Genomic DNA, 21,921 nt, shown 5'->3' with positions numbered 1-21,921 from the left:
TTGTGGTTCTCTGTGCACTGACCAGCCAGGCAGGAATCAAAGGAATTAAACCTTAAGCAACACTTAGAGAAATGTGTGTGCAGTTAGTGGAGTCAGGCTCTTGCATTTCATAGTCACCAAATGGGTGGGGTAGGAACTGCTCACTCCCAGAAGGGGTGAGCCTGCAGTCACGGCTGTGAGGGTGAAGTTGTCTCTCATCATTAATGTGAAGAGGTGTAAAGACATTGCTGACAGGTAGAGGAGCACAGAACTGGAATGTTTTCCACTGTCCAAGCATGCAGCCTTTCATAAGGATCCCTTTCATGAGCAGATGGTGCTCCCCTGCCAGCAGTGATTGCTCTGCCCTCTGCTGCCCTGCCAGACGCCTGGCTTCTGATGTATTGTAAGTCTTTTCCTAATTCTCAGATTACATTTATTTGTTGCCAGTTTATAACAGTTTGTTCTTGAATCCTTTTGCTTAATTTTTTCTTATCTTGATGATTGTTTTGGTGGCAGCCATATTCTTCCTTAGCTTTGTATTTTAGACTCAGCAAATGTTGCTGTTTCACAGAGACAAACCCAGGTTCTTCTGAGTTTGCTTCAGGCTGACTGTACAGCTCAGATGTGGATCTGGTGATCCATACTCAGGGAACAAGGTTGGGAAAAGCACTGAGAGTCCCCCAGGCCATCCTGTGCCCACAGCCCCCCTGACACAGAGCTGTGCTGCATCCCAGCCGTGCTCCAGTCAGCTCACAGTGCTCTTGCTGCATCATCTGCTCAAGTGAGGCCCAAAGCCCCCCCATCTGTTGTCAGGATTCTGGGTTTCTGTCCCAGCAGCATCTGCTGATAATGGAGCCTGTTGCATATCCCAGGTTTCCTTCTGCACAATGACTTCGACCACAGATTGATTTCTTACTTAGAACCAGGCTGAAGCTGTTGCTCTGTTTCCTCTGCAAGCTGTCTTTACAGTTGCTCTCAAGATGGAATATCCATGTGCCCAGGCATCCATCCAGCCTCTGCAGGGACTGGATGTGTGTGTGAATTGAACAGTGGTGTGAGTACTGCAGCTTGCAGTAATGTAGCAATCTGTCTTCAAACCAAAGGCAGGGGAAGTCTCCTGGAAAGTGCCAGCTGGCTGCTCTTGGTTCCTGTTGAAACAGATGAAAGATCTGCTTCTTTAGAAACCTCCTAGTAAAGACTCTTTTCTGGAAGGAAGCTGGGGTAAGACATTACGCCGAGGACTCACTTCCTCAGTGGGAGGCTGCACAGCAGAAAAAAGAACCTTCCAGTTCAGAAAATTCAGCTTGGAGAGACAGAAGGCAGTACAACCAATGACAATAAAAATATGAAATAAAATACTCTAATAATGAAATATTTCAAAATAAAACCCCCTTTTTAAGGCCTTGCCTTGTATGCAGGGGAGTTGCAGATCACTCATGAAGGCATTGATGAAACAATTAAAGATTACTGTTGAGGCATCATAGAACTGAAAGAGATCTGCCTTGGGTGGAATGTCATTTATATGTTTCACCAAATTTATTAGGTTTTTATGGGGCCAAGAGAGAGAGATTGCAATGTTGTCTCTTGGGTCAGATGAGATTATATGGCACTGTACTCTAAGTAAGAGTTTATTACTCCCTGAACCATTGCAGTGTGTGTTTGGAGCCCTGCAGGAAAAGAACAAGCAGATAACTTGGAAACCTTTGTCAGACAGAATCCAGTGGTTGTCAGACAGATCCTGACTGAGAACCACACGTTTTTTCAATAACTGGGATTTGGGCAGCAGGCAGAGCTGGGACTGCCGTGGAGTGAGCAGCCTTGCAGGGGTTGGTTCCAGTGCAGGGGAGGCTGTGTTTATGTGAGGTGGGGCACAGTCTGAGCAGCCTTCCCAGTCAGACATTCCCTCCTGCAGGGTGGGAGTTCTGACCATGTTGGAGTCAGCCCTACTGTCCCTTTGTGGTCTCTGCTGCCTCGCCCCTTGGGGCTGTCAGCCCACACTGCTTGAGCAAACTCTGCTCTGGACCACAGAGAGCAGCCTGTTCTACTCCTTCCTTCCCCTGCTCAGCAGAACTCTCAGCTAAATCCCCCCACAGGCTCTCACTGCCTCCATGCTCCCCCTCTGCAGGCAAGATTGTGGATAAATCCTTGTTCACCACAGGTTTTCACGTGGGGAAGAGCTGCCACACTTCCTTCTCAGCTCACACCTTTTGGAACTCCATCACTAAATTTCCTGTCATCCACATTTCCTTGGGGCCATTTATTAAAGGTGGATGTGGCACAGAGGGACATGGCTTAGTGACAGTGTTAGGTTTACTGGTAGACTCAAAGGCCTTTTCCAACAGAAAAGTTTCTGTGATTCCTGCTGGTACATATAGCAAGAGGATCACAGTCACCATCCACTGACATTTTCCTAAGATTGCATTTTCATGGGTATTAGGAGGGGAATGCTTTTCCTTTCTGCTTGCTGCCAGTTTTTTAGTTTGCTATAAATACCATTTGGGCATCTTTATAGCTAAAGATGCAAGATCTGTCTTCTGGAAAAGGAAGTGCAGATAACATTTCTTTGTATTGGAGAAGATGGATTTATTTCTAGGAAAGGAGAAAAATCTGGATCCTGAAAATTCCAAGGTGGTAGAAATAAAATAATAAATTAAAAAAAAAAAAAAGTTTATTAGGAGGGGAATGCTTTTCCTTTCTGCTTACTGCCAGTTTTTTAGTTTGCTATAAATACCATTTGGGCATCTTTATAGCTAAAGATGCAAGATCTGTCTTCTGGAAAAGGAAGTGCAGATAACATTTCTTTGTATTGGAGAAGATGGATTTATTTCTAGGAAAGGAGAAGAATTAAATCTGGATCCTGAAAATTCCGAGGTGGTAGAAATAAAATAATAAATTTAAAAAAAAAAAAAGTTCAAGAAAACCCCATGGAAATTGTGAATAATTAAGTACTTCTTAAGATAACTCCTTATTTGCAGCTGAAACTGGGCTAGATTGACAGCAGAAAACACGGTGTAGAATGTAAATAATACAAGTGCTCAGCCCCTTGTGTAAAAGCTCTTCCCTTCTTGCTCCTACAAACTCCCTGTGTGCCACCAGCTGATCCTGAGCCCATGGGAGCCCCACTCCGAGCAGGGACTTCATCTGGGAATCCCCACAATCCCTGCAGCAGTGTTCTGAGGTGCTGTGCACAACTGTGGCTTTGTGGGTACGTTTTATATACACAGATGGGTGCTTTCAGTTGGGTATTTTTTGCATTATTTTGATCTCCTTTTTTCAGCAATGTAGAATATAATGGGAGGTAACTGGAATTGTTTATAACTTTCAGTGCCCAAAGCAGCTGAGACTCCCATATGACTCACATGAGTTTGTTAATTGTCAGTTTGCTTTAATGTAATGATTCAGAAACTTAATCTGTTGTTGAAATATTTATTCTGCTGCTTTTATTCCATTATTCTTTATTGGTTTTTATTTGTAAGAAACTACTTAAGGTTGAATATATGTATTTTCTATTTACATACACATGCACATATGGATATATTTATACATATATTTTTAATTTATAGCTAAATAGATCAGCAGTGGTGAGCAATGACATTAATAAAGTCATCACAGAATAATATTAAAGTAGGCAGCTGGGAGCTCCCCCAGTCTTGTGTGCCAGTGGTCACACATAGGGCCAGGCCAGAATTCTCCTGCCAGCTCGGAGGGAGCAGGGGCAGTGCAATTCTGGAGCTCCTCTGCAGGTGTTTGGCAGTGCCCACTGCTGCCATGCAGGGCAGCCTGGTTCTCTGCTAGCTTGGTTTGGACACAGCTGCCGTGTTTGGGAGCAGTGTCCTGGTGCTTTCTGTCAGCTGGCAGACAGGTGGCCAAGGCAATCAGTGGGTGCAGTCCTAAGGAAGCCTTGGTTTGAGCATTGTCTTTAAGACACAAAAAGCAGGTGAGTACTTCTCCAAGCGTTTCCTCTCTTTGATGCAAAGTGTCTTGGCATTTGGAGAGACTGTACTGGGAGCAGCCAAGGCCCCTGTTGGTGGCTTTTGTGAGGTGACAGGGGGATGACCCTCATCCAGCCAAAGTGCTGTGCTCTTTTCCTCCTTTGTCTGCCTAGAATTGGACTCCAAGATGCTGAAAGTGCCCTGCCAGAAGTACAGCTACAAAGGCATTCTCTGAACCAGAACCTGTGTCTGTACTGGCAGATTTGGTGGCACTGAGAGTATCAATTATGCATGACTGAAATGAAGTGTATTTTAGCAGCAGATAGCTGAAAAGCCTTGCAATGTACTCCTAATTCAGTGGCATTGCCCTGAGCTACTCTGAGGCCTCTTTTTTAAACTCAGACATTAGCACAAAGCACACCTCTGACTGCAGGCATTTAAAGATCAACAAGGGCCGAAAAAGCTTTTAAGATCCAATCAAACCAGGAAAACAGCGACATTTCCTTTCAGTGTCAGGTTAGATTGCCTTCTTATGAGTGCAGCTATTTCAGGTACAGAGTGCTTGGTGGTTTGGGTCTTGTTGTGTGAGGAAAGTGTTCCCCAGAAAACATCTGTTTCTTTCACCTGCAAACCGCAGTGTGCTGTGATGAGGCAGGACTGCAGCCACAGAGACCCAGGGGGATGAAGGAAATCTGGCTCCAAGGGATGAGCACGGCTTTCTGAAACATGGTATCAAAAAGAGCACTTAAAAGGAGAGAGTGCTTTTAGGGCACAGATACACCACAAGCTGGGCAGGTCAGGTTGCCTGGAAGCCTGAGTTCTCTGGGCCTCCCGTGCTGTTCCTTAGCAGCAGTGTTTGCTCAGAACAAGAGAAGTTGATGGTTTTTTCCACAATGGTAAAATGTTCTGCTTTTCCATAAGATAACAGTAAATCCCCCTGTCATCTGTACCATCTAAAATCTGTACATGCAATAGAGCTGCTGCTTTTCCTTCTGTGGTCACATCTTCATTTTTACCTTGCTGTTGAAGTTCAGGTGTAGCTCTCATGCATGTACTACAGGTTTAGTACTACATCCTTGAATAGTAAAACTCTTTATAGTAAGTTTTAAGCCAACAAATAGTGTAATGTTATGCTGTATACTTATATATAATAACTCTTCATTCATTCAAAATGGAAAAGAAATTACGTTATCTTGAAGGTAGGAAATTTCACATTAAAATCATACACGGTGCCTCCCTTTCTCCTGTGGGAAGGATATGACTTGGGGATGTCAGTGTGCAGCAGCAGTGGGTCTGTCTGTGCTGGTGCCCTTGGTTCAGCCTGTCAGGATAAATACCAGGTTTATCTGTGTGCCCTGGGTGGGAGGGGAAGCCCCTGCTGACCAGGGAAAGGCCAGTGTTGTGTTTGTCTCTACACAGCGAGGAGAAATGGCCAGCCCCGTGTCAGCCTCTGGAAAGATCACAGAGCACCTTTCCTTTGGAGCCCAGCCTGCCTCATTCCCAGGCTGGTGCTGCAGAGGACTGTGACAAAGGATAATGCAGTCCCTGCGCTGGCTGCAGCCACAGCGGGGGTGCCGTGTAATGCATACAGGCCTTGTGGCCTAAAAATCCAGAGCAGGTGGCTCTGGGCATGCAAGGAGAGGAAAGCTTTCCATGGGGTGGGATTCAGCCATTTAATGAAATAAATGGTCTTCTAAGGGCTGCTTGTCTGTTTTTCAGAGGATGACATGAATAATTACATCAGTCGATACTACAACGAGCCCAGCAGTGGTGAGTGTTGCCTGAAAACACAAACGTGAGTGGGGTTTTTGTATTGCATTGTGTGCTGTAAACCAGGTGAGACTGAGCAGTGGTGTAGATCTGTCCTGGAAATGAAACCCACCACAGAGTCTTCTGGTTTGGTCCATGGAAGTGTGTGCCAATAGTCATTCTCTGAAAGCTGAAAGGCCCCAAGTCTGCTCTTGCTGATGGCACACAGGGTAGTTTGGAGATCTAGGAGGGGTTAATTCCCTGTAGCTGGGCTGTCCAGCTCACAGAGCAGTTCAAATGGATCTGAGAATGAACAGTAGGGATAAAATAAATGAAGAGAAAAGAACTGGGGAGACAGCTTAGCCCAGCACCACGCTGGGAACCTTTCAGAAAGGTTAAACTGAATGGTGGGAAACCTCAGTGGCTGGGCCTGACCCGAGGGCAGCCTTCAAATGGATGTTCCTGGCAGGTGTCCTCATGGCAGGGGGGTTCCTGCCCGTGCCGGGGGCTCTGCACAGCCCTGCTGGGCATCACGAGGGGCTCTGCCTGTACTGGGGGCTCTGCACAGCCCTGCCCAGCCGGGGCTGGCCATGCTCTGGCTGCTGGCACAGCAGGGCGCTGGGGCTGAGGAGGTGGGGGTGTGCACACCCCCTTTCTGAATATAACATTTTTTATATATAAAAACGTGTGTGTGCTTAAATATAATGTGTTATAACTGTGTATCTCCACATACACATCCCCATATATATATATATATAGGGTTATAGGAAAAAAAACAATGTGTCTGTGCCTGCATATGCATGTACATAGAATATACACATGTGTGTGTATATATACATATATATGCATTTATGTCTATATATATACATAAGTAGAATGTATTATATACTTCAGTATGCATATATAGTGAAATACAGGTATATATAGACATATTGATCTCTATAAGGATATGCCTAGTGTGTATATAATGTATGTGTATGTATATAAATCTATACTGTATTCTATATATCAATATATATAGATATACATGTATATACACACACAAACCCAGATACATATACAGGGATAAAGATGTAAGTAAACATACACGTTTGTACATGTATGTATATAGTGTATCATATATGTCTCTCCAAACATACACACATCCCCATGTGGGTATTATGTAAGCAGATTTATACACATGTAAAGGTATTTGTGAGTTTGTGTCTACATACACAGGTATATCTGTATCTAAATACAAAGACTTGGGAAAGGCTGTGTCTCTGTACATACGGAGATATTTTATTAGAATGCATATATGAAATGTATAAAGGAGTGTGAGAGGAGAGATGGTCAGAATATATGTGTATATATTATAGAAATGCATGTGTATATATTACAGGAATGAAAATATATATCTCTGTATAATGTATTGTTTATCTTTAATCCTGTATATACATGGAAATAGATTCATATGTAACTGAAGCTACTTAAATGCTGACCAGAAGGGAGTGTGAGTGTCTAGATTTAAACCCAGCTGGCATTCAGTGGGATCCAGGCAGGCTGGAGAGAGGGCTCCTGCATCCTCCCAGCACGCAGCAAGGCCAAGGGGAAGCTCCTGGCCCTGATCCCGGGCACTCCCCAGCACAAGCCCCAGCCAGGGATCGAGAGCAGCCCTGAGGACAAGGACCTGGACCTTGCCTGCCCTGCTCAGCCTGCAGAGCTGGCCCAGCTCTGGCCCAACAGGATCAGGATCAGCAGGACACGGAGCTGCTGCAGCGAGTCCAGAGGAGGCCCCGGAGCTGCCCTGGGCCAGGCTGGGAGCGCTGCGGGGGCGAGGCCCTGGCACAGCCTTCCCGTGGCTGCCCCAGCCCTGGCAGTGCCCGGGCTGAGCACCCTGGGATGGTGGAAAGTGTCCCTGCCATGGCAGGGGTGGCCCTGGGTGGGCTGGAAGGTCCCTCCCAACCCGGACCGTTCAGTGACTCTATGAGCACTTGGATATTGTATACCTGCACTGTGTCATGGTGTCCATGGGGAGATAGATGTGCTAGCAGCAAACAGCTTCTGTGTGTGTTCACAGATCAGCATGTGTGCATGTGAATATGGCTGCAGTATGCTCCTGTGTATTTAAGGATCTTGTGTCTATAGATTTATATCTTACATACATTACAAAATATGTGTGTGCATATATAGCTGTAATGTATTCTGTGTCTATAGCCACATGCATACATGGAGAGCCATGTACTTGGATATGACTGTGTATAGTCCATATATACATATATGTAGTCTATACATAGTTCATATAAAGATACTTTAGGTGTGGCATATATGTGTGTGTGTGTATATATATGTCTATCCCATATATATGGGGATAGACACATACTTTTAGATGTGTGAGAGAAACTGTATATTCATATTTCTTAGGTAATATAAATCAAGGGGGTGTGAATGGCTATATACACATATTTTTAACATGTATCATATGTATGACATATAACATGGATCTATCTCTGTGTATCATGTGTATATATTATATTATAAATTATATCCCTATATATAAATTCCCCACATAGACACAGAGGGGAAAAAGTGTGTGTCTATAGATTTTATTTTAAAACATAATTACATATATTTTAGAAGTGTGTATAAGACTGTTTGCATATACATCTCTTTTTAATCTATTTTATGCATATTATTATGTGTATATCTTACATATAAAAATATATACTTGTTTTTCTGTAATTATATAGGTACATGGAATTTTATATATAGGCTTATCATATATCTGTGTGTATAAATGAGGCTATTTATGCATATATATGCAGACAGATACAAAGACAGGTAAAAATCTGTGTACTACATTAGTATTTTGTATATGTATAAATATATGTAAAGATATATATATAGATACAGGGAGAGATTTTGTGGGTAGGTATGGGAGAGCCTGTTTAAATATGTATATGGTTTATATATTAGGACGGACATGAGTGTATCTATAGAGACATATGTATTATATATAGAATATTTGTACATATGTAGATCTATTACAAAGGGGAAACATAGATATATGCATAGAGACATTCCCTCTGTAAATATGGATGTCTATATATAAAGCTATGTATATGGGTATATAAAATCTGTATATATGTATGTGTGAGAAAGCCTATGAATCCAGACACATGAATTATATAGAGAGCTATTTAAAAAATGTACACACGTGCATATAGAGGTATAAAATACTGGTTTTATTCATGTCTATCCCTCTACACACATCCCCAAGCTCTACAGGACTATATATATAAAGATGTGTGAATCTATACATAGGTGTAGGGCATGTAAAAAGGGAAAGGTGTGAGGGACCATGTCTGTGCATATACATATATACACAATGTGTGTGTGTGTGTTCACATATAGCAATGATGTATTTGTATTTGTATCCCTGTATATATACATTCCATAGCTATCTACAAAGATATGCATATGTGTGAGTCTGTGTGTGTAAGCATTAGAGATATATACATTATATCATATATATGGGGCAGATATACACACATATTCTCCCATCTGTATGGATAAATGTACATATAAAATTGGGGGGGACACCCTGTATATACTTATGTATTTTATTTTTTGTGTGTGTGTGTGTGTGTGTGTGGAGATAGAGAGATATATACACAGGTATATGGTACTGTTTATAGAGGTATATCCCCATAATATATACATTGAGAGACATTAAAAGGGGGAGGTAATATAATTTTATATGTATAATATGTATCATTGGTGATATGTATAATGTACTATATGTGTATATCCTTATAGCTGCAGTACCTGTGTACGTACACACGAATTTATAGATGTTTGTATATCTGTGTATGTGTGTATACTTACATATGTGGGGATGTGTTCAAGGAGAGCAAAGGGATCAAAAGTCCATACAGTATGCTGTATTGTATAGGGGACTCTTCATCCATGTACACTGCCTGTATGTCTACAGAATGATTGTGTGCAAGAGACTGTGTGTGTATAGTGAGCAGGTATATACAGGCATATCCTATTTATTTACAGATGTGTGTATATATATACACAGGTCCCTTGATATTAACCCCCATTATACAAATAGCAATAAAGATATATCCAAGTTCTCAACTAAAGTTACAGTGTATTTGTAATATATATTTGTATATAAATACATGCATCTTATAAATAAATATACACACATAGAGAGGTGGGACCTTTTTAGTTAGTAATAAATAACTGTATATATTTAAGGGGTGAGTTATGTATTAGAGTGTATATGTGTGTGTATATACACGTGTGTGTGTGTGTAAAAGATTCTGTATGGAGCTCATGTATGCTCATATTGCCCATATCTGTATAGAGACATCTGACCTTTATGTGTATAAAAAAGGGAGAGGGGGAGAGAGACTGCGTGTCTGTAGCAGTGTATCCTCCAGAACACGTGTGTGCCTGTATATACGGCGTACAGCAGTGGCTGTGGATTTCTCTCTGTACCCTGAATTCCTGTGTGGATCTCTGACAAGGTGTGTGTGTGTACACACACATCTCACCGGCTGCGGGAACATCTATTACATGTCACATGTGTGTGTCTCTGGGTGTGCAGCTGCAGTGCATATCCTGATACAGACACTGTCCCTGAATGTACACACGGTGACAAGTCTGTTTCCACAGAAAGGTCAGGCTGTGCAGCTGCAAGTGACAATTGCATGGAGGGGACTACACAGTGCATCTCTAAAATGGCTGCAGTCATAGGTGTAATGTGTTACTGTGGGGAGACATGCACTAGTGTGTGTGCATGTATATGCAGTCTGTTACATGGACACACACACGCTCCCCATGTCTGCATGGAGAAGTCTATGCAGGTATAGATTCTATGGATTTAAAGGGGCAGGCACATCTTTGTAGGTGCATATTGTATTGCATACAGATGTATATCCCTGTGTATACATCCCCGTATTAAACTCTGCTGTCTATAAAAGGGTGTTTGTATAGAATTTAAAACATGTATAAAGGTCGGGGGTGTCAAGTAGAGCTATAGAGTTATATATGTATTATATGTATATCTTGTATTATTTGGTACACATGTTAGATGTATAGTCCTGTATATACATTCCAGATTTATATATACACACCATAAGACATAAATAGTCATACACAAAGATAAGTATACATGTGTGTAATTGTATATTCTATTTAAAGAGTAACAATTACATTTTCAAAGGGGGACAACAACTGACCTATAGCTACTACATATATATGGTTTTATATATGCATAGATGTAAACACACACACACAGATATGTCTGTAGAAAATGTACATATGTATGTATAGGTCTAATGTGTTACATATGGGGCTTGTATATATACATGCACAGATACAGCTCTTCCCCGCATCTGTATGCTTAAATCTGTAAGTAACAATTATGTATAAAATTAGGTGGGTGAGAGACTGTGTAGATACACCTATGTATAACATATGTGTGTGTCTGCACATATATAGAGAGAGGTGTGTGGTATTATATATTGATATGTATCTCTAGATCCCCTTAATATACTTGGGAAGCTGTAAAAAGGTACATGTAAATATGTGTGTGTGTGTATATATATTTACATAGATGTGTACATAAAATGATTAAAAGGGGGAGGCGGTGTTCATGTATAGGTAAAATGTATTCTGTATATCCCTATAACAGTATTCCACAGCCATACACACACAGTGAGAAATCTATGTGTTTATATTTAAAGGTAAGTATACTTGTGAGTGAAAGCACAGGTGTGTTCTATTTATAGTTAATAATTCTATGTATTTAAAGGGAAGGCATGTATTATTAGTCTATATAGTCTGTGTATGTGTACTGTATCATATATGGAATCTCCATATAGTCTAAAGATGTGTATGTAAATAAAAAAATATATAAATAAAATATGTCCATGGTGGTGGAGTCACCAGCCCTGGGTGTGTTTAACAAAGCCTGGATGTGGCACTGGGTGCCAGGGTTTAGTTGAGGTGTTGGGGCTGGGTGGAGTTGATCTGAAGGTCTCTTCCAACCTGGTGTGATAAATAGCTATGTAACTACAGAGATAGGGTCACGTACAGCTGTCATCTCTTACATACATATCTAGCCAGTAAATATACATACACATACAGAGAAATATGTACACATTTCTGCAGAAAGGTAGAGGGGTTGTGCATATTTTATTTAGTGGTAGACAGCTGTCTGCCATTCACGGGAGCACTGTATCTTGTGTGTGTATAACAGAAGGTCTGTGTACAATGTATTCTACATGGGGCTCATACAGACATAATTTCTCATCTCTGTATATAAAGACCATGTGTATATAAAGAGAGGTGGAGAGGGGGTGAGAGCCTGCATCTCTGCACCTGTGTATTGTATGCAATAAATGTGTGTGTGCTCATGTGTGTATATGCAGGTCTGTGGCATTAGGTACGGCTGTGTATCGCTGCCTACAGAGCCCCAGCATATATACAGCAGATACAGAAAAGGCATGTGTGCATAATTTAAACACTGTCTCAAGACAGGGGGCTGTGAATGTGTAGGTAAAAATGTGTGTGTATCTGTATATCCCTCTGGGCACACCTGTGCACACCCACATACAGAAAAACAAGTACAGTTTGGAGGAGGTGTTGCATGCTGTTGTAGCAGTAGTTGATTCCAGGTATTTGAGGGACTGTGGCCTGTAGGTACCTATTGCCTGTCCATACGGATTGTAGAAAGAGTTCCTTATGCACACATACACAGTAGCTGTATGACTGAACCTCTAGGTGCTGGTATATACACACACATGTATGGGCATACAGTGTATCCCTATAAACAGAGAGCTGGGGATAGAGAAAAGGGCTGTGTTACTGAAAAGATATATAATAAACACACCTGTATGGATTGGAGGGGTCTGTGTGCTCTGTCGCAGATGGCTTTGTGGCCACCACTGTAGGGACACAGCGCTCCACATGAACTCGCTCTAGCTCTGCACCCCTCCCCGCACGGGCTCTCAGCCGCCTCTGTGCTCTGTCCCTGCAGACAGCGGAGTCCCCGAGGCCGCCATCTGCGTGGTGACCACGGCCGCCATCGACGTGCACCGGCCCAACGCGTCCTCGGAGCTGTTCACGGTGGAGGTGCCGCTGCGCCTGGGCAGCACCGGGACCTCGGCCAGCCTCACGTCGGGCAGTGCCTCGCGCTCCACCGTCAGCTCGGGCACTCGGGGCTGCAGCGAGAGCAGCCAGACGCTGGGCTCGTCCCCGGACTGCAGCGCGGCCTGCGAGGAGCCGCGGCCCGAGGCGGTGCCCGGCCGGCAGCGCGCGGCCCGCGCCGCGGTGCAGGAGCTGCTCTCGTCCCTGTCGGAAGAGGCGTGCCTGGCGCAGAAGGGGCTGGATCCCGTCAACCTGAAGCTGCCCAGCCCGGCCGGCTCGGTGGGGGCCAGCCCCGACCTGGGCCACCGGCTCAGCGTCTACAACCGCAGGAACCAGGAGAGTCTTGATGTCTTCCAGCTCAAGCCGCTCCTCGACTGCCCCCAGGGTGCCCCCACGATTGAGGAGAAGTATGGGGCGCTGGGGCCCCCAGAGCCGCGGCTGGGCAGGGTTCCTGAGGCATAGGGCCCGCTGGGCAATGGGGACTCCTGTGGGGAACGTGCTCACCCCGCTGGCCCACGGAGCTGCCACAGCTGAGGTGGCAGTGGTGAAGAGAACCTGTAGCATCTCCTGCAGCGGCCACCAGCCTAGGGTGAGGCCAGCATCGCCTCTGCTCCCCAGTGTGTGTGGCATGTGACCCACCTGCCCTGCCACCAGCTCCGGGCCAGCTGGACCTACAGCGGCCATCTGGGAACAATGGACCTTCCAGCAGTCCTAGGGCAGTACGGACCCACAGGGCCTGGAGGGACAAACGGACTGTGCCGGGAACACCACGGAACTTCCACCAGTCCAGGGCCAGCACGAGCCCCAAAGTGCCGGGGCACGACAGAGCTGCTGGACAGCTTGGGCCCAGCCTGGCTCCCCGGTCGGACCCCCCAGCCTGACCCTGCCCAGGGGCTGAGCGTGACTGGGAGGGGTGTGAGATGGGAATAAACCCTGACAAACACATACAGCCGCCTGCCTTGTATCGCTCCTGCCTTCTTCTCTTACCTGCTTTCCCTGTCTTGCTTTCTTCCACCCCACCGCTCCATGTGCCATGCAACTGACCACCAAAAAAACCCCAACACAAAATCCCAACACCGCAGTGACCGACCCCACCTCTTTCCAGTAAAATCCTTTATTTGCCCTTACTCCACAGTGCTGGGTCCCGTCACCAGCACTCACTTCTTCTTCAGGAGCTTCGTCATCTCTGGCACCGCCTGCAAACACCAGTGCCAGGGTAGTGCACGTTCCCCTCTGACCCCCACAAACTCGCCCTGTGCAGTTCCCAGCCCTGCAATTGCACTGCCCACCCTCCCAGCACAGCACTCTGGGCTCACAGCACTCCCCACTTCTCTCCTGCTGAATAAAGCCTCTTAATTATTTAAGAGAGCTACATTTCCATTAGGTGGAAATAATGCATTCGTACAAAATTTATTAAGGAAATTGTCTACATGGTGTTTCTTCAGAATGTGACTTTGGCTCACAAAGAGGCCCGTGCTCACCACAGAGCCAGCGGGCATTATTTCAGGAATGGCATTAAGTGCTGGCAGAGTTTCTGCCCGTGCCTCCACAGAGCCACGACACTCCCGCCTGTCACACGTGTGGCCACACACAGGCCTGGGACAGGGCTGGCTCGGAGCTCCAGTGGGAACTGCAAGCTCCTCCTGGCCATCAGGCAGTGAGGCAGCAAGCCCAGGCAGAAACAGTCACACCTCCTGCCAACTCTCTACTTCCAAACTTTATGAAGCTTAAAAATGCACACAAGCACCTATGTGTGGTTATTTCCAAAATGGTTCAACTTCAGGAAACTGGAACTGATGCAGGCTGGCTGTGACACCCCCCACCCCCCCCCAACACAACCTACTTGCAGGGATTTGATTTTAAGCATGCAAATCATGACATCAGAAAGCAAATTTTTAAACAACAACCCAAACACCCTCACACAGACATTGTTAACTCTCATTAGATTATATTATGTAAGCTCCTGTCAGCTCTCCCAAAGTTACCCTGCACATCAAGTTTAGCCTCACCTGAAATAAGTCTGCTACCAGTCCATAGTCTGCCACTTGGAAAATTGGAGCTTCTGGATCCTTGTTAATAGCAACAATGGTCTGCAAGCAAAGGTAAAGCACCATATGAATCTAGATATTGATCATCCTCAGGGGCTGGATTACAGGGCCAGGTCTTAGCCAGGAAATGGGCTGTATTCTCTCCAAGCCCCCAGAAGCAGAAGATTTATCTGGGCATTTAATATTTTTCCGTCTCAAAAACAAGCACCTCCATCCCTGCTCATCATACACATCTCTGCTATCCTTCCCTGTTGAAAAGTGTAGAAAAAAAATTACTACAAAGGATTATCTGCACATTCTAAGCTGCACCACTGCAGAACTAACCAGCAGTTACAACAAACACAATAAAGCCCTGCCCAAAGGCCTCTGTACTTACAATGGGACAGCTTTTAGTTTGTCACACAGTAGAAAACAGCACAACAAATCCCAACACAATGATCCAGAAAGCATCTTGGTTTAAACCCTGCCCTACACTGAATCATCCTTAACTGCTTGTGACAGCTCCCAGCAAGATAAGCATGGGGGGTGTCCTCATCAGAATCTGCAGCAGGACGGGGAGCACTGCGCGGAGGAGGCAGGAGATTCCTGAAGCAGAGGCAGCAGCTGCAGGAGAGCCTGGAGCACAGCGCTGGGGCAGTGCCTGCCCTGCACACCGCAGTGCCTTGGGGCAGCTCGGGCACTGCCACGCCAGGGACCCCCCCGGGCTGTCCCACTCAAAGTCCAACACAATCAATGGCTCCGTAAGCAGGGCCTAGTGGCAGTAACTCAAAGAGAAACCTTTACAAATCCTGTGGTTTTAGGTCCCCAGAAATGTTATTTCTTGGCCATGTATCCCCTGAGAGTCCCTGTAAAGGACCCCACCACTCATGCAAGCAGGCAGTTCCCAGAGCCCTGCCCCAGCTCATAGCCAAGGACGTGCAAGTGCTGCAGCAATGCTGCCCTTGAAACATTCTCTCCACAGCTCTACTCTTTTCCAGAGTTTTACTTCAGTTACCCCTCTCTGCAAATGCAAGCCTCCCCAGACAAGCTGCAGGGCAGGAAGCAAATCCAGGCTGTGATCCCTGAGGGTACTGGCCCAGTAAAGACTTTTCTGACCCTTCTGAGGCCCTGCCATTCCCTGCAGAACCATCCACAGGGGCTGCCAGCTCTGTCCTTAGCACAAAAATAATTAACAAATTGCTTGCAAAACTGTCTGAAGCTTTGGTTTGGCAGCTTAGTCCTTCCTCTGCCTCCTTTACCTGAAGTAACTTCAGTAAGATTTGGTTCCCTACCTCATTGCTAACTCAGGGGAGCAGCAAAAGCAACACCCTGCTCACAACAGAACTTTGTGAGTTAAATCTCTAAGTAAGAAAATACAGGGGAACTCTCATGAGGGAATTAGAAATAAGGAAAGAAAGCAACAACAACTCTTCAGGTCTCCTCAAAAGCTGCATTTTCTACCTTGCTGTAAAAGAACAAATAAATTATACATTTCACTTGGTAGAAAGCATCTGACTGCTTTGGAAAACATATCCTGAAGTGTGCAAGTTCACAATGCCAGATAATTCAGAGTGCTAAGGGAGGACAGGGGACGCTCCAGAGAGCTCCCATGGCTGCAGAATTCTTTGTTTGGGAAAACTGGATCTTCTTCATTACTACCCCACCTAAATGCTTTAGCTAAAAGGAAGGCAGAACACATTCCAAATACCAATAACTAAATCTGAATTTTACAACAGACACATGAGCTTACACTAAAAAACTCAGATATGGGAGAAATTGAAGGGTTAAATAAGCATCTCATATGAACAAATTTCATCTGTCATTATTTCTCCCAGCAGAATACCTCAAAATATCAAACATGCCTTTGGAAAAGCCATGAAAGTAGAGGTTTTGCTGTTACAGTACAGGATAATATCACTGCTCAGTGTTTTCGTAACAAGAGAAATTCTGGATCAAGTCAGAAGTTCCCAGTGCTGCTGGCAGTGTTAACTGAGAGAAGGTAGCAGATAAACACAAAGAGGGTCACAGCTTGCAATATCCAGTTCTCAGGCAGTGACTGCTGCTCACCACCCCTGCCCATCTCCTCGCTGAGCCAAGGGCACTCCAAACCCAGCCACCTGTGTTTGGCTGCTCCAAGCCCAGCCACCTGTGGCCCAGCAGTGCCAGAGGAGCCCAGGTGGCCCTGGCAGCAGTGCTGTGCCTGGACTTTCCCTCTGCTGCACTGCAGGCAGGAAGGTGGCAGAACTGTGGCAGTGCTGCTCACCAAAGCCCTTGGGAATACACTGCCACAATTCCCACTTCTCAAGGGACACCTTCACCCCTGCCCATCACACACCCTTAACATCTTGAATTTTGGTTGGTTTTTTTCCAGTGCATCAACTAATGCTAACACCACTCGGGTCCTTGCTTTTAGAAAGCTTAGCATTTCCCCCCAGAATATTTATATAATACATGAGAAAAAGAAATGGTAAGAAAGCAGAGATCGTCCTACCACACAGGCTGGTTTGTGAGGACAATTACAGTCACAAACTCACTGGTCTGTCACTAGTTAAACACAAGAAACTACCTGACAAGTCTTGCAACCCTTTTCCTCAGCTTTGTAAGCTATTAAAAATTGTGGCTTGGTTAAGTTCATTCTCTGAAAATACAAAAAAAAAAAATACATAGCCTTTTGAAAAAATTACTGTGGGAGGCAGGACCTCCAGTTTTTGATGTCTGCCATTTGATAGTATCAATCAGCAGGTAACTCTGCTCCTCTTTTCAAACACTGCACTGTGGGCCAAACTGGCAATTCCAATTTAGGATTATTTGCTTTGGCAGCCAATGAGTTAAACCTTTTAAAGTTTTACTGCCGTTTTATTGCAGGTTTCCATTTGAATGGCTAAATGCAGGAATGTCAGAGACATCTTTTACTTTATGGAATAGTAAGTTCATAATTCAAATTGTGCATTGTTATGCATGAATTAATATGTCATAGTCTGGAATAAAGGCAAATGGAACTATGGTATAGAATTCAGGCATATGTGCTGTGGGTTGGGCTTTTTTAAGCAAAGTCAATTAGCTGCTTCCACTGATCACTTTGGGTTGTAGTGCAAAGGTTTTTCTACTCCATGAGATGTTTTGCCACAGTATCTTTTTTTGTCAGAGTGTTTTAAAGCAGCAGGAAATACGAAAACCATCTAAAGCACTGATGCAAAAGCAAGAGAATCAGCTCACTTCCTTTCTCAAAAATCTCTTCTGGTGCATCACCTTCACATACCTTGCTGTCTTTCATTCCAGCCAAGTGTTGGATTGCTCCAGATATTCCCACAGCAATGTAAAGTTCCTAGGAAAAAACAAGAGAGAGACATTTTTGGTCCCCACACCACAGTCTCACTGAGCTCTCACAAACCTTAATCCAAATCAATTACATGCAGCAGTTTTTACATTACAGTAGTTTCCAATGCTAAAGGCAGCTGATGTTTGGTTCCCTTCCCCACCTGGGGATGCAATGTGACTGCAAAAGGAGAATCCCAAAGGAGCATCTAGCAAAGACAGATTAGGGGAAAAAAATAAACAAAGCCTGCATCAAACACATATGACACTGCTCAGCTAAAGGCCAGAGCAATCCATGTTCTCCAGACCCTGGAGATTCCCAGTGCAAATATTAAGGAAGATAACCTAGAGATGGAAAATGCAGCTGCCTGAAGAGCAGACCAGGGCTCTTCTTCGAAGGCCCCCAGAGCCTTTCCCCAAGACAGAATGCTCAAACTGAAATTCAGGTGTTAGACCTTTGAAAGGCTCCCCAAAGAGCAGGAGGAACCTCTGAGGGCTGGTGCCCTGCACACCTGCACTTTGTGCTCCTCACCCCAGCCCTCCCCAGGCCTCCCTTCCCCACTCCCACTCAGGAGTACAGAAGGCACACCAGCCACACCAACACTCTGCACTTTGGGGCTTCCAGTTTCACATCTCCAAAGAGCCTTACAGTCAAAAGAGGTTGCAATTTATAGGTAAATAGATCTGTGTCAGCTGTTTTATGCACAGCTGAAAACTATTACTTCTCCTTGGGCTGAAAGTCATCCATTCTATCATCTACCCAAAACCAAGGGTCTTTCAGAGCCCTGACAGTTCTTCCAGACAGAGCTGAACTCTTCAGCTAACCAATGTCACAACTAAAGAAGAAGAAAACTAAAAAAATGTACTTTTCACCAACTCATTCAATAACAGAAAATGAACACATAAATTTAGTTAGGGGCTCATCTACCAAAATCAGTCAAAATGTGGTACCTCACACGTGCTTAGAAAAGACACAGCCCCAAACACTAACATAATTTCTCTTTTAAAAATACCAAGGGTATTCTATATCTAAGAAAATATAAATCTAATTTAACTCAATAAATAATACTGGGGGGCCACAGGGAGGGTAAGAGGGTCAAAACCAATCTTACCACTGTGCAGCTGAACCTGCATTACAGTTAAGCAGCTTTTAGCATGGCAGAGCCAAGCCCAGCTGTGGGACATGCACAGAGCCACACAGCAGAGTGGCAAACAAAGGTGCTCAAACACAGACCCACTGAGGCTTCTGCCACACAGGCCTCAGAGTCATTACATCAGTTAAAGAAAAAAATGCTTTTTGATGTTTTTCCAACCACAGATTCTGCCCACTATGGGTTTTTTTAACAGGAATAGAGAAATGAAATTTATGAAGTTTTTCTGTATTTTTATAAAAAAAAAACCTCTCTAGTGTAAAAACTGAAGGGGAGGGGAAATTAAGCAGAAACAAAGTATTTCCTATCAAAAAGGCTTCCTTTGAAACATGGAATCTAGTCCATGTACTTCCACAAAACCACGCAGCTGGTGAACACACTCAGAAACTCCTTGGCCTCAGCAGGCTTTTACCAAGTGGATTACTATTGGAGGTCAATCTATTTTAACCACAGCTGCAATGTAACCTAATATGTCCACATTAGAACTCATGGCAAGAATGCAATATTTTAATTATACCAAATAAAAGAACAGATGTTACAGGAGAAATTATTCTAACATCATGCTGTCTTTAATACGAGCTCTTTTTAAAGACACATTACTGTAATTTGATTTTTTTGAGAGCAATTCATTAAGTGCCAGTCATCCAGACTACCAGATACTCTTATCAGTCTGCTTAACATTGTGAAGTTCAATCTTTGGAAAGAATCCAGCTAACCAGGAGCCAGATGCCTATGAATATATTCTATTAAAATATCTAGGAAAGACAAGGATGTTTCATTAAAAGGACATTTGTAAATCACCAGGCTTGTCTAAAAGCACTTATTATGCATCTAGGCCATGGCCTTCTAGGTTATGTGCTTTTGGCTCCTTGGCTCAGACAAGTGGTCCTGCCAGTCAGCTCTAACCCTGACAGGAGATCACCTCAGCAATGTTTCCACAGAGAGAGCACAGGACAGCAGGGCTCTTAGCAACACTTTTGTGCTGTCAAAGGGACAGGACTGCTTAAATCTTAGTTTTAATCTATTCTGCAGTTCAGTAGGAGGGACCCAAAGGACCCACTATGTCTAAATGATAAAGCTTCAGGACTGTTCACTGCTGTCCTGAGGAGAATTCAACTGGTCATCCAGAGACGACATAAAGCACTGAGAAATTCAAATCCTTATTTATTTTCAGAGTAATAGCCTTGTTTTGATGTTTTCCCTGAAATCACTAACTTCTGTCAGGCCTTCTGCTGAGTCCTGTGATTGCTGTGTCCAAGTGCCAGGTCAGGACTGCAGCCCCTGGAAGCAGGAGAGGCAGGGGAGCAGAAAGGAGCTGGGCAGCCCAGGGCAGAGTCCCTTGCAGAGGGTGCTGTGCCTCGGCAGCGCGGGGCAGCAGCTCTGCAGGGAGCTCTGGCAAGGCACAGAGCACAGGCACCCCGGTCTGGCTCACACCTCTCAGGGGCCAGACATGGCTTCACACCCATGTCAAGTCCAGCTTTTTGGAACCCTGGAAGTTGCTCTGATTACTGCTGCCAGGCAGCTGATGCACAGCCCCCAGTTACAGGCACTTACAGCGAAGTCCAGGACATGGAGCAGCATTTGCCAACTCCCTAGAGCTGGGCACAGGCAGATTTCCACTGAAGGGCTGCTGCCAGCACTGGGCCACACGAGAACAGGCAACAAAACAGTGCACACACATCCCAGAGCAAAGGGTTCACAGCACTGTGAACAAATGGAGTGCCAAAAGCAACTGAAGTCAAGGAAGTAAACGTTTTGGTGGTGTATGGACATGACATTAGCTTAGAAAATTGTCTTGGCTCTCAGTAACTCCATTTCACACAGGAAATACTGTACAAACATCACAGCCATGCCACAAATATTTTTATGAAGTTGCTGGCAGACATCAGTACAGGGAAAGGACACCAGAGAAGAGAGTTGATGGCAAGGAGGAGCAGGATGGAGGGAACACATGGCAGAGGACATGGAATTCACCAAACAGGCAAGACTCTGCAAAGCAGAGCACAAGGTGGCACCAGCGCTCCAGATGTGCTGCTGGGAGGGCTCAGGGCATCAGCAGTGGGCAGATGTGTGTGGAGGGGGTCACCAGCACCCACGAGGTTTCTCCCAAGGGCCACAGCAGCAAGCCAAGGTGACTCTGCCAGCAAACTGGCACAGAGGCCAAGGGGCTTCCATGTGTCCTGCCACACGTCCTGCACAACACTGTGGCAGGCAGGACTCTGACACAGACCTCCAAGCTTATAAGCACAAAAATGTTGCATCACAACCACCCCAAAAAACCCCCAGAACTCCAACTCCCAAACTGATCCTATTCAAAGTCAGGATTCCAAATCAAAAATCCGCTTTCTCGGTTGCTAGTTATCCATCTAGACTTGTATTTTTCCAACAGAAATGACCACGGTATGTCTTGGACTCATTACATGCTAATCATTAAAATGAAAAAACAAAACCTCCTTGGCCATTCCCTAAACTCTATTTCTGCTTCAGACATACCCAGCTTATTCAGTGGCAAGACTTCACATGCACGAATCTGCACATCTGGCCCCAGAATCCACACAGCCAGTTACCTGCTGTCTGGACAAATGCACAGGAGTGCTGCATGTGGATGACTGCAATTACCAA

The 21,921-nt window shown here is 44.8% G+C and overlaps 2 protein-coding genes across 7 annotated transcripts in view; one reads left to right on the top strand and one right to left on the bottom strand.

The window, feature by feature from the left end:
• The window catches only part of TMEM266 (transmembrane protein 266), an 83,737-nt gene extending 69,984 nt beyond the window's left edge, over positions 1 to 13,753 (top strand). For all 6 annotated transcript variants that reach the window (XM_041489840.1, XM_041489839.1, XM_041489843.1 and 3 more), the window contains 2 exons: positions 5,631 to 5,681; positions 12,697 to 13,753. In XM_041489840.1, the coding sequence (XP_041345774.1) occupies positions 5,631 to 5,681; positions 12,697 to 13,268 (623 nt within the window). In that variant the 3' untranslated portion in view covers positions 13,269 to 13,753. The remainder of the gene's footprint in view (positions 1 to 5,630; positions 5,682 to 12,696) is intronic.
• Positions 13,754 to 13,904: 151 nt separating this feature from the next.
• Positions 13,905 to 21,921, bottom strand: part of ETFA (electron transfer flavoprotein subunit alpha) — a 28,713-nt gene continuing 20,696 nt past the window's right edge. The window contains exons 10-12 of the mRNA XM_041489846.1: positions 18,093 to 18,158; positions 14,816 to 14,896; positions 13,905 to 14,002 (exon numbers count right to left, since the gene is read on the bottom strand). Coding sequence (XP_041345780.1) covers positions 13,964 to 14,002; positions 14,816 to 14,896; positions 18,093 to 18,158 — 186 coding nt within the window. The 3' untranslated portion in view covers positions 13,905 to 13,963. The remainder of the gene's footprint in view (positions 14,003 to 14,815; positions 14,897 to 18,092; positions 18,159 to 21,921) is intronic.

This window comes from Pyrgilauda ruficollis, unplaced genomic scaffold (assembly GCF_017590135.1).
Source record: "Pyrgilauda ruficollis isolate IOZ18807 unplaced genomic scaffold, ASM1759013v1 scaffold96, whole genome shotgun sequence".
NCBI classification, from domain to species: Eukaryota; Metazoa; Chordata; class Aves; order Passeriformes; family Passeridae; genus Pyrgilauda; species Pyrgilauda ruficollis.
The sequence above is the reverse complement of the archived record's forward strand: the minus strand, read 5'-3'. Positions and strand labels throughout refer to the sequence as shown.